This window comes from Vanacampus margaritifer, chromosome 1 (assembly GCF_051991255.1).
Source record: "Vanacampus margaritifer isolate UIUO_Vmar chromosome 1, RoL_Vmar_1.0, whole genome shotgun sequence".
In the NCBI taxonomy this organism is placed as follows: domain Eukaryota; kingdom Metazoa; phylum Chordata; class Actinopteri; order Syngnathiformes; family Syngnathidae; genus Vanacampus; species Vanacampus margaritifer.
Window position 1 is genome coordinate 22,579,048 of NC_135432.1, and position 12,388 is coordinate 22,591,435.

The 12,388-nt window shown below is 39.1% G+C and overlaps 1 protein-coding gene across 2 annotated transcripts; it reads left to right on the forward strand.

Annotated features, from left to right (window-relative positions):
- The first annotated feature begins 88 nt into the window (after positions 1–88).
- On the forward strand, positions 89–12,168 carry mlpha (melanophilin a). 2 transcript variants are annotated; one of them, XM_077584010.1, is made up of 16 exons: positions 89–971; positions 1,378–1,498; positions 2,410–2,631; positions 2,704–2,816; positions 3,650–3,694; positions 5,090–5,148; positions 5,233–5,319; positions 6,600–6,699; positions 6,791–6,981; positions 7,783–7,863; positions 8,414–8,638; positions 9,438–9,608; positions 10,728–10,889; positions 10,991–11,047; positions 11,134–11,179; positions 11,458–12,168. In XM_077584010.1, exons 2-16 carry the CDS (start codon positions 1,389–1,391, stop codon positions 11,499–11,501), a joined length of 1,713 nt encoding a protein of 570 aa, XP_077440136.1. In that variant the 5' UTR covers positions 89–971; positions 1,378–1,388; the 3' UTR covers positions 11,502–12,168. The 2 variants fall into 2 exon arrangements, with proteins under 2 accessions (XP_077440136.1, XP_077440146.1); XM_077584020.1 differs by lacking the exon at positions 9,438–9,608 and having other exon boundaries at positions 89–1,498.
- The last annotated feature ends 220 nt before the right edge of the window (positions 12,169–12,388 follow it).

Consider the following 12,388-nt stretch of genomic DNA (forward strand, 5'->3'; position numbering starts at 1 on the left):
GGTGTATTTGAACCACCTAGTGGGGAAAATGATGAATTATATAGTGTCAATGCTACCACGCTTTGACAAATGTCAGGCTGAACCTTAAATGCTCAATTCTTCAGTACTTCTACTTGTACAACTTGCTGTCCGGAACAGCAAAATTCACAATAGATTTGTTTACAAATTATTATTATGTGTCAGTTATTATTACAAGGATATACACTCTTTTGCCTTTCGGTCTATCTGTGATGACACTATGACATTCTAAGCTTAGTTGCCACTTCCTGCAAATGAGGGCTGTGTAAATATCAATTCAAATTGGACCAAGAAATGTATTGGGCCAAGCACTGTCACCTTTGGACACAAAAATGGTACATTTTAAACAAACAAATTGATCAGTTTGAAAGCACAAAAGTACTGCCGGTGCCCCCTCCTAATGCTGCTGGTGTTGCCTGCAAGAGGCCATTCAACTCGTCACAACCGACAAATACAAGAAATGTGGCATGAACATTTGTTAGGCAACAGCAGGCAGCCACAAGGCAAGGTCTGGTTGTCACGCTCAGTCTTGTGTGTCAGTAGGTGGCTTTATAACCGATATTGCTTGAATCAAAAGTAATACCAATAGATAAAGGTGGTAAAAGTACCCACATTCTACCCTTACTGTAAAAAGCCTCTGGTAGACAGACACTTCAGTAGAAGTACTGATTTGATTAGTTTACTCAAGTAAAAGTACAAGCACTGTCTCTTAAATGCGCCCTGGTGCAAAAGTACAGTAATAGGAATTTATTTTTTACTGTCAATTACAAATAAATACTGTCAGAAAAATACTTTTCTTAATGGACCCTAGTAGATACCTGAACTCCTCAGTGTCCCGTTGAGCAAACAAAGTATTTATTGTGAGCCTGATCCTGATGATGTCAGGAGGATGTGAGCATGTGATCAGCTGACCTTCTCAGTTAAACGCTGGGTGATTCAGCAGCAGCACGGAGGTGAGTTTGCTCTTCTCTTTTCTCTTTTTCTTTTAAATCAAAATGCATGAAATTCACTTCTTTGTGACTTTGTTGGTTCTATTGCCTTTTATTTTAGTCAGGTTTTTAAGTTGGAGGATTTTGACGCCTTTTGCTGGTATTTCATTAAACTTTTTTGAAAGTGTTTTGGAGGGACTTCTATTTTAAAAAATTTAAATGAGTTATTTCTACATTTTTTATTTTATCTGTTGTTATTGCCTTCTTGGACATATAATTTCTGTAGCTATTAAGATTTCAGTGTTTTCCCAAGCAGTGTTTTAAAAATAGAGTTGATGGAAAATGTATTGTTGCTGCAATGCAATGATTAAATGTTTAATAATAATAATAAAAAAAGATGACTGAACTTGTTTCTTACTTCATCGGGGAGGTGACCTCATTATGGAGCGTAAACTGGATTTGTCTCGCCTGTCCGATGAAGAAGCGAAACACGTCTGGGAGGTGATTCAACGTGACTTCAACCTGCGGAAAAACGAGGAAGATCGACTAGGGTGGGTCTAATTGTTCATAGTGACGGAAACATACATTCATTTTGTCATTGTATGGTGCACTTGCAACCAAATTGGGTTATATCACAAATATAAACTTACGTAGTGGTGAGTTTGAGTTTAAAAATGTGACATGATCAATTTTGAGTTTTAATGAACCTTGCTGATCTTTGGGTTGCAGTCATGCGACATGTTTTCATGCAAACAATCGAGGAATGTGAGCGTGAAAGCTGCAGTACATCATGACAGTCACACGGAGAGGCCACAAAGACACTCTTGTGTCTCCACAGCAGACTTAAAATCTCATCAGACCTGGGGCGCATACACACACACACAAACACAGGATTATTCAATTGTAACACAATTATAACATTTCCATGGAAGAAAATGTAGGTGAACCGACATGTAAAAATCCTAGTTCTGATGATAGCATCTACAATTTCATTATCACATTCACAATTGCTGTCATCACAAGCATATCTGGATTTCAAGGGGCACAATTCGATTATCACAAACACAATCCGCTTTTTCATGAATGATATACTGTATGTCAGATTCTGAGTTGTTTTTCAGTCATGTGAAGAACAAACAATGCGTGTACCATTGGTTATTTCCATTATCAATTGGCAATTAAATTTAAAAAAAAAATTTAAAACGTGACTCATTATTTTGCTATTTGTTTTCTAATTTATCACAAACTTCTCAGAACATTGTATAGATTGCAACCGGACTGCTCTGGTTGTCCTAGAAGACATTTTTCATCTCTGAGTGGGCTTCATCAGTTCATGTTAAAAAACGAGATGGTGGAGCTGTGAATTCCACCTCTCGGGCGGATGCCAGCGCCCCGTCTGCCCCCCCCCCCCCCACCTTTGCACGCCACTGCACCGAACTAATAAGCTCCTATTGTTTCACAGCAAATTGAAGGTCTCCATCGAGAAGGAGGACACCAAGCGGGAGCTGCTGGGCGGGCAGAACAACGTGGCCGACTCGCTTTGCATCCGCTGCCTGCAACCTTTTAAGTTCCTGGTGAACAGCAAGCGGCAGTGCCTGGACTGCCGCATGTTCACCTGCAAGTCATGCAGCCGCTACAACAAGAAGGAGCACGGTTGGGTGTGCGACAACTGCCGCATGACCAGGTGAGCCACGTGTGTGTGTATTTCCAGTACAGCCCAGTTCTACCGTACTCAATGGTGTGTTCACTCCTGCAGGGTTCTGAAGATCGGCACCCTGGGGTGGTACCATGACAACATCCGTAACCGTTTTAAGCGCTTCGGCAGTGCCAAGGTGATGAGGTCACTGTACAAGAGACTGAATGGAGACGGTGAGTGGCTCTACTCTGTCTAACTCATGCATTCCAACAACATTCATGTTAAGTCCATTGATGACTATACATTTTCTTTATGTGTAAGTGTGACCCCCTCTGGAGTAGTACATTAATTCATTCACTGCCATTGACGGCTATAGACGTCAAAAATTTATTTGAACAATTTCTATTAATTTAACATTTTTTTCCCCACTTTTGTTAACAACAGTATGAAAACCTAGAAAAAAAAGTTTATTGTACATTTACAACTGATATAAAATTTGTGATTAATTGTGAGTTAACTATTAAAGTCATGCGATTAATTGTGAGTTAACTATTAAAGTCATGCGATTAATTACAATAAAAAATTTGAATCGCCTGCCGCCCCTAATTTTCAACAATATTTTCTTTTCTTAAAAAAAGAAAAAAGAAAAGATTATTAAAAACATGTCTAGGTTTTCATACTCTCGTTAACAAAAGTGAAAAAAAATATTAAACTAATAGAAATAGTTCAAATGAATTTTGTACGTTTATAAGGCGTCAATGGCAGTGAATGAGTTCATGCTGAAAATGTCCCTAAGTGAGCTGGGATAGGCTCACCCACATCCCTGATGAAAATAAGTGGAATACAAAATGGATTGGTGTCGTTTCCTTTTACATGCATACAAATACGGCTAATTGAATTGGCAGAATCTCATGTGTCCTCCCACAAGTGACCATCAAATCATCATGCTGACAATGTTTTGTTATTTCCATTTTAAAAAGAGCACAATATACTCCAATGTCATTCTTAATGTGAATGCGATCGACCACCGTATGCTAACAGCTAATAAAGTGCTTCTTTGTTACAGGTGGACGAGATGATGACACTCAGAGCATGCCCGATGTCCGCAGCAGTGAGTCCTTAAAATACTTACAATTCGAACGGACAATATGTTCAATACCCATGTTGCTAACACACAAAGGCTTCCCTTTTTTCAGTACGAGAAGCTGGGCTGGACTGGCCATCTGGCATACAGGGCAGATGCCCAGTAGGCCGGTCTCTTTTGGGGCAGATGCAGTGCTTTTAAATTATTATTTTCCTACGTTTTACCCTAAGAGACTGGCCCACAATTTAGAGGAGCCAGTCCATTCATCTATTTCCAACATAGATAGCAAACTGAAACATCATCAATAACCATCAGTGGCAGAATTACATTAGGCAAGAGCTGGGCTGGGCCGGCAGACCTAAGTCAAAATGTCAAGGCCGATTTTTTTGTGCCAGTCCAGCCCTGATAAGTAGTATGTTAATTAAGTACAGTAATTCAGTTGCCGCGGTAGTTATTTTCCGAGCATCCACGAAATAGATTAAATCCGCGAAGTAGCGACTATTTATTAATATTTCATGCCTATAAAAGTTGTGACTGGTATGTTGAGTGATATGGAATTGAATGAATAAGAATGTCCAGGTGACTGGTACTTAACTAGCTAAAGCATTAACCGCTGTGTGTGTAGAGCGATGGTGTCAGCTGAGGCATTCGTTAGGTCAGCTCAAAGAATGTGCTTGTGATGACTATATTTTATTGTTGTTAGTTCAATAAAGCGATTGAGACAACACCAGCGGCTATGTCCACCCCCGCTTATCCTATCCACCGGATTTTTATAAATCATTCTACTAGCAGTCGTAGGCTATATTAAATTAGCTAACTTTGTTTACTTTACTGTAGGCGTGCAGTTGTGCAACTTAATTCACTTACCCTTTCCAGGGGGCAAATTGCACATTATCTCCTCTTACTAAGTGTGGAATTATCCCATGCTTTGGACATTCAGTGTTTTACCAGACTTTCCTCCAGGCTCACACTTATTGCTACGTCAGTCTGCAGGAGGAGTCCATGTATGGAAGAGTAGTAAACACACAGACGTACATATGAAAAATATCATATAGGCTAAGTCTGTGAGTAAACAGTAGCAGTGGAGTGGGTGGATACGGAGTAAATTCAACATGGCTGACAGAAGAGACAGTAGTGAATGATTTATGTCGTTGTTGCGGTAAAAACGTGAGGATTCGTGTGATGATAGACTTCCGGTGCCGAAGAGTGACGTTACTCACGAAGAATACGTCACAGTACATAAACAAATTGGATTGCACTTTTTAGCCTGGCTGAAATCGCTTTCACCGGCCGAGAGACCAGACCAACTTTCTTTTGTTCAAGAAAGTGGGTGTGGCTTGCCAGGCTAGATTTCATTAACTGTCTAATACAAATCTGGCACAACCTTAACCTAAGTAACATGTAAATCATTTTGTGTTGCAGACCACTACGCTGCTATTGACGATGATCAAGGAGAAACGGAGGCGCAACGATACAAATCGGTAAAACAAAACAGTACAATACTTCTTTTTTTTTTAAACAATAGCAATAAAATTATATTGTTTTTAACACAAATTGTCTTTTAGATGCGTAAAAATAAACGCCTGTTGTCAGTTCATCCGTTTGACTTTGACTCAGAAGACTACTTCCCCTCAAGGCGCTCATCAGTGCAGGTAACACAAAAATTCAGTACCTTTGACAAAAACACACTCACACACACACAAAAGACAGAGTTACAACAAGTAACACACAAAAAAACACACTCAGATGATGTCCCTCCCTGGAACCCATTGCACTCATCATATGGCTAATTAGCTCAACCAATCAGAGGACGCTAAAATGCCAATTTCACTGTAAGCCAGTGAGCAGGTCTTGTTTGGTGAATCTGAAATCTGGTTCAAACAAGCAGCCATTGCTAATAGTGTGTTATGTATGTGTCAAGGGCTGGCACTTAAGGCATTGAAGGCCCTCGGCAGACTACACTGACATGGCAACACATAAACAATTAAATCTGATTGGACAAAAAATAAATAAAAATACAAAATACACACTACTGGAAGCTGGGCAGCCAAAGAAATGGACGAGAAAATGATGATAATGGACAGTTGGGGGTGGAGGGAATTAACACAATTCAAGTTAAGTCGTTAATGCTTCTGCTAGCAGAGAAGGCTTTGTGGGCCTTGCCTGCACACCACTGGGTTCAGTTCAATCATTAAGAGACATTTTTTTTAATGAGAAATTTTATTTATCACATGTTGTGTAGTGTGTACAGCCATCACAGAAACTCAGGCAGTTAAAAATATAAATATTGCTGAAATATAAATATTGCTGAATAAATCATTTTCAATGAAATAAAATATTTTATTTGAATACTAGTATTACTCTAATTACAGTAAGGTTCAATCAAGGTTCAATGCTGATATAAGCGTTTTTGCAGTACATACTTAGCTGTTAGCTTTTAATGCAACTAACTGGTCAAAAATCTGTTTACTTTAATATGTCTTTTACTGATAATTTGTTTAACTGGGTTGTGTTGGTTTGAGTGACACACTCCAACACTGGTGAAAACATTGTAAATATGTTTGTTTTTTTCAAACAACAACAATTGAAGAGAGCACTTACCTTAAGTCTACCTATGGTCATAGCAATTAGCTTGCTAGCTTGAATGATTGATGTAATTTCTGCTGAGTCATGCTTACTTTTTTCCTGTAGCATAATCAGCCTACTACTGTTTAAAAGGAAGATTTAGCAGCAAAATAACAGTTAAAATAGATTTTTAAAAAGACTAAAGTTAAGATAGTAGGATAAGAGAAAATAAACCATTTTAGGGGTGCTCAAGAGCTATTTTGGTATTTTCAATTGTATTTAGGAATCACTTTTGTTACAGCTACAGTTATATTTTGGTTCAGGGCAACTATAATTTACACAACAAGTGTTTCTGTGTACATCTCAGCAAATTCAAGAGGAGCGAGCATACAGGAATGATGCAGAATACGACTTGAACCAACAGCGAATGAATCGCAGGAGAAGTTTGGATCGTTTCGCAATGAGAGGCAATGCATACAAACTCCACCAACACATTTGCATAATGTAAGGATTTACTTATTTAAACTCACATAGGACTTTTTTTTTTATCTGCTCCAGATGATTATGGTGAGAATCGGATGGTTCGGACCCGATCTTTGTCCAAGATCAGCTCGATGGCTCGTCAGCAGTACATCGACACGTCTGATGAGGAGGAGTGTCAGCGATTTCCGCCCATGTACCAGCCACCCCACCACCGCCGTCGCAACAGCCGGGCCTCATCTCAGGAGAACCTTGGCCAAAACCCTCCAGTAAGACAATCATCATGCTATTCATAAATGAAAATAATAATAACAATAATAATAATAATTCAATTAAATTTAGTTTATTCCAGATTCAGGGTCCACTCTAAAAAACACACAAAACAAGCAAAACCAAACCAAAAAAACATACAAAGATTAAAAAAAATAAAGTTACACATTAAGAAGACAGCCATACCCGTGTTTTCATATGTTTGACTGGTAGCGAATTGCACTACATCCAATATTTGTGAGTGACAGCAAAATTTCATTTTAAGACTTTTCCAGTCTACCAATAAAACCATACATTAAAGTTCTTAGTGCAGCTTGCAAAGTGTTCACTCGCGCAGAGACAAACATCTCAGTTGCACTAGTTAATAATAATAATAATAACTAAAAAAGGATTATTAGTTATTTCAGCTGTGTACCTTTAATTCTAAGTCAATAGCAACTGAGAAGTGCACGTTCAGAGCCTTTTACGCAACATTAATTAGCTAAAGACACTGTGTAGCAATTGCTATGTTAGCAGCATAATAGTAAAATAACAAATAATGCTGTCAGATGTGCAAATCCCGCAATGTATGGAGAGAAATGTTTCTTTTTAAGCTGTCTATGAAAATAGAGCCCTAAATAAAGTATGAGTTGATATACAACACACCTGTGTGTTGGTCACCCTACTGTATTGCCCTGGAGATCAGTCTTTGTTTGATGTTTCATTCAAATTACCTAAAGATCGAAATCTGTTTCCAAAACCTTGTGTTTCCCATGATGCAACTGCGTGTTGATGTCACCTGTTTGTCTGCACTGCTGCAGATAAACGAGTTGAGCAAGCGCATGTCTGCCATTGAGGGTCTGCTGAATCGTTTGGAGGAAAAGATGTCACCTGCTGACAAGGTGACACAGGAAGTCTTTCTTCAAAGTAGTTGCTCGTCTGTAAAAGTTATTTTCATTTACATCCTAGTCTTCATCTTCTACTTTATGTTTAGCTTATGTTTAGTTCTCCCTCACCACATCCATAAAGCTCCTCTTTGGTCTTCCTTTTTGCCTCCTATCCAAAAGCTCCATTTCCACCATCTTTATACCAACATTTTGTCCCTCCTCTGCACATGTCCAAGTCATCTCTATCTAAACTTTTCTAGCTTGAATGCTAAATCTTCCAGTCTGTCCTGTCCCTCTGATGAGCTCATTCCTGATCCTATCCAAACATCATATTCCACGAAGATTGCTGTCTGATCTCACCCATCAATTTGTCCATCAATTTTGAAAACCAGAAGGGGCTCAGCATTGATCCTTGATGCAGTCCCACGTCCACCTTGAAACTTCAACACTGTCCTGTTCCCATACTGTACATGTTCTATAACAGTCTAGCATGCATCTCTGCCAGCCCTTGTAATTCTCCATCAGTTATTTTCATTTACTGAATTTCATGAACAATGTCTGGCAGGCGTCCGGATTATCATCAGGACAGAACGAGGAAGAGAAGCTGATGAAGAAGTTGAGCGAGTTGGCAGGGAACCTAGGCAACAAACGCCTGTCATCGGATGACGAGGCGGACAAGAAGGCCTTTCCGGGAGGAAAAGGCATCGGTAGTGGCAGAGCGGCGGCCGCTCTGGACTCTATGAAGAACCTGAGCTCATCCAGCGACGACGTGCCAAGTGAAGCACAGAAGGTAAGATGACCACGCTGCCTCAATCGCAAGGCAAAGTGGGAGGAGACAGGAAATAGGAAGCTGCTTTTAAGGTCAAAGGAAGAGATTGAATCGGCGAAATTTGGACATGTTTGTCAAACATCAAGCTTTCTGTGTGTCAGCTCATTTCTATTCTGCTTTTGCTTGTTCCCATAACAGAATCAAAGTGTCTCTATATCCTAATACAATGTTTTCTTAAATCAATGGCAATTAAATTACTTTCTGTTTGCTTTTGAACATGAGCTTTGCTTTTCACCTTTTTGTTCATTAAATCAAGAAATGATTGTTCATGATCATTCGATAAAAAATATACCTTACGCATTTTAAATAGGCTAAATGGCTTTTTGATCGTTTCCTCACATGCAAATAAAAATAGTCCAACTCGCAATATGCTTCATATCGTAAAAATACATACATTTTAAAACATCTTAAAAAAAAACACGCACACAAATCCCTACTTTTGAGTCAAGTTCATGTTTCTGGTGGTCTTGATGAGAGCTGAGAAGGCGGATGTTGTAGTGAAGCAGTCGCTCTACTGGAAGGTGAAGCTCAGTTTAATGAACACTTCTAAGCGTTGGTCATGAGATTTGTATAATGAGAAAGTGGTGACATGAGTTGAGGAGCTTCAATTAGCCCCGAAACTGCTTTAAATCTAGTTCCAGTTTTCCGCAGGCATCCTTATCAGATAAAAGGGAGGAGGGTTAGTGGTGCGTTCAGGCTGGTCGCGCTGGGCAGGTTTGGTGTTGTCCTGCTAACATCTGTCCCTCTACATGACTTTCAGAGATCGACCGCCGCCGCCCTCTGTGACCTCACCACTGAGGCCCTGAGAACCCTTAATGCCACAGAAAATGCGATGGTTGAGTTTGGCCTGTCAGAGCCGGTCGACAGAACCCACATGTTAGGGACTGATGCTAAACAAGCCGATGATGCGTTCAGGCAACTTGAGGAAAATGTAAGCCTCCAGCAAAATGCACGCCTTCTTGCCTCTACCCCGCCTTCTTAACCTCTTTGTGTGTGAAGGTCCAGCTAGCTTTCTTTGTTTTTAATATTACTTCAGTGGTTACTTGCTCTCCGTCAATGTAATGTTCTGTCTTCCATTAAATGCGGGGAAAAAAGCAACAAAAATAAATGGAATTTTCAATTTAATAATAATAATATATTTCAAATGCATTTTTCATGTGAGCAGAAGTATGGGAACATGTGACTGACATGTATATTTTCTAACACAGGCGTGTTAATAACATTGATTATTCAAACAATAAGTAGCACTGAATGTCCATGTTTCAAATTTGGTGGTGTTCAAACTAACATGAGGCTGTCAATAAAAAAATGTTTACCCTTTAATAGGCAATGAGAAAGGATAAGCACTTTTAAAGAAAAATGACAGATTTAATTTCATAACGACTTTCTTGCAAGGTGACAAACATTCCCGACTGGGGGAGAATGCACATTTGGGGCATATAAACTGCTGTTTTAAATACAACTGTGCAAAAAAATTATTATACACACCAACAAAATCTTGCACACAACAAAACCTCTCACATGTAACAAAGTAACTCTTACATTCACCAAATAAACTCACATACCAAAACGTCATAAACATGAAAATCTCCCCAAAAAAACAAAAATCTCAGACACAACAAAACTCTCACACATAACAAATGAACTATCACAATTCTGAATACGCACAAAAAAATCTCACATTCTCTCAAAATTCTCACACATACACAAAAAAAGTCACACTCACCAGAAAAACCTCGCACATGTACTAAAAAAAACAAACCTCAAGTTTATTCTAGATGCTTCTGTTATCAATTTTGTGCTTCCATGCACACTCACATTTTTGACTCTCTCACATAATCATCACACAGGGGGGGAAAAAGATTACTTTTTTCCCCTCCGTGTGTGTGTTTGTTTTTTCATGAGAGGGTTAATGGTGTAAAATATATTCATGTGAGAGAGGTTTTTTTAGACCCTGTGAGAGGTTTTTCTTGATAGGCCTAAGCGTGAGAGGAAAATTTAATTTTAGGCCTGTGCGGCACCCACCTCATACATCACGCGTGTGTCACAGGTGTACATTGCCACCGGGCAGTCGTACGAACTGGAAACCAAGCTGCAACGACTCGAACAAAGTGCCAAAAATCGCTTTGGTGGCACAACTGATTCTGAGCTTTCCGAGCTGGAGGACGTGGTGGCGCTGACAGCCGCCAGGGTGCAGAGTGCTGAAAGTGAGGTAGGCGGGGCCACATGCGTCAACCAACCAAGCAATCACAGTGTTTTTTGTAGTTATCATGATAAGTAAATCATGACGATGACACTATATTTTCTCTGCAGGTATCCGATATTGAAAGTAAGCTTGCTGCACTGCGAGCTGTAGGATCGAAGAAGAAGGTAATGAACAAATTAAGTAATTGTTTTGCTGCATTGTCACAGAATCTTATTGTTTTTAGTTTAAAAAAAAAATTGGGTTTTTTTAGGTCTCTGGATCACAGAGGAAGAAGTCTAGTCAAGAGCAAGTTGCCAGTAAGACTACATTGTTCTTGCAATTTCATTAATGTGCACAGTATAGTCCTTGCTGGTGTCGGGTGGAATCCACAAACCTCCAAAATCATCACTTTCCCCCCTCAAAACAAAATGTTTTTTCAATCATTAACATTGCCTTGTCAAATACATTTTCAACACTTGAGATTGGTCAACAGTTTGTGTGGGTTGTGAAAAAAATGTGACATAGGAGGTGTGGCTCGATGAAAGTGATATACAGTATATCATTTTAACAAAATATGTTTTTTCCCTCTCCACAGAATCTGAAAGAAATGGCGCTGCACGGAAATCCAACATCTCTTGAACCAGAAAGTTTCTCCTGCTCAGTTAGGTCTCAAAGGTTTTAAACCTTTTTTTCTCTCTCCTTAAAGTCTTTTCAAGAAAATAACTGAAACGAAGTGATACAAATGTAATACTTGGCATATCCAGTGTTTGCAACATTTAGAATCTTTAAGTTGTATGGATGTTCATATCAAAATATGTTCCAGAATCAAAGGTCATTTGAAAATATTAACACTTGTAGTGATTTATTGCATACTCGCAATTTGGTACCCAAACTCACCTATTTGCAGATTTTTATTTAAATGTTTTTCAACATTTTTTTTGGGGGGGGGGGGGACAAATGTGGAAAACACTTCTTTTTTTCCCTCCAATGCTGTTATAATGGGCGTCTTTGCTACTCGCGGGTCGGACTGGACCTTGTCCACATGGTTAGGGTCTATTCTATTACTGCTGTTAATGTAGCTGTTGTTGTGCCCATCGTTCTATCGTCTGTTTGAGGTTTCTTCCCTTCAAGGGAATTTTTCTTTGCCTCCGTTCCCCAAATGCTTGCCTTTGTAAAGTTCAGTTTGTTTTCTTATACATACTGTATCATGTACAAGATGTGCGGCATGCAAGCAATGTGTAAAGTGCTTTGAGATAACTTCAGTTGTAAATTGGGTCTAGAAAAATAAAATTGACTTAAAGTGTTATCGGTGATTTTAAATTCATACTGTAGAAAAAACATGTCGAAATTTCATTCAGATTATACATTATACAGCCTTCCCTCTCTCTTCTCTGCATTTTGCACATTAATCACATTTGGAATAAACATTATGGTCAACATAAAACTAATTACAAACATTGTGTTTTAATTTATAGGTGGACATTCTGCCATAGTTTCGGTAAAGCTCTTGAAGCTCAGGTCAGCAC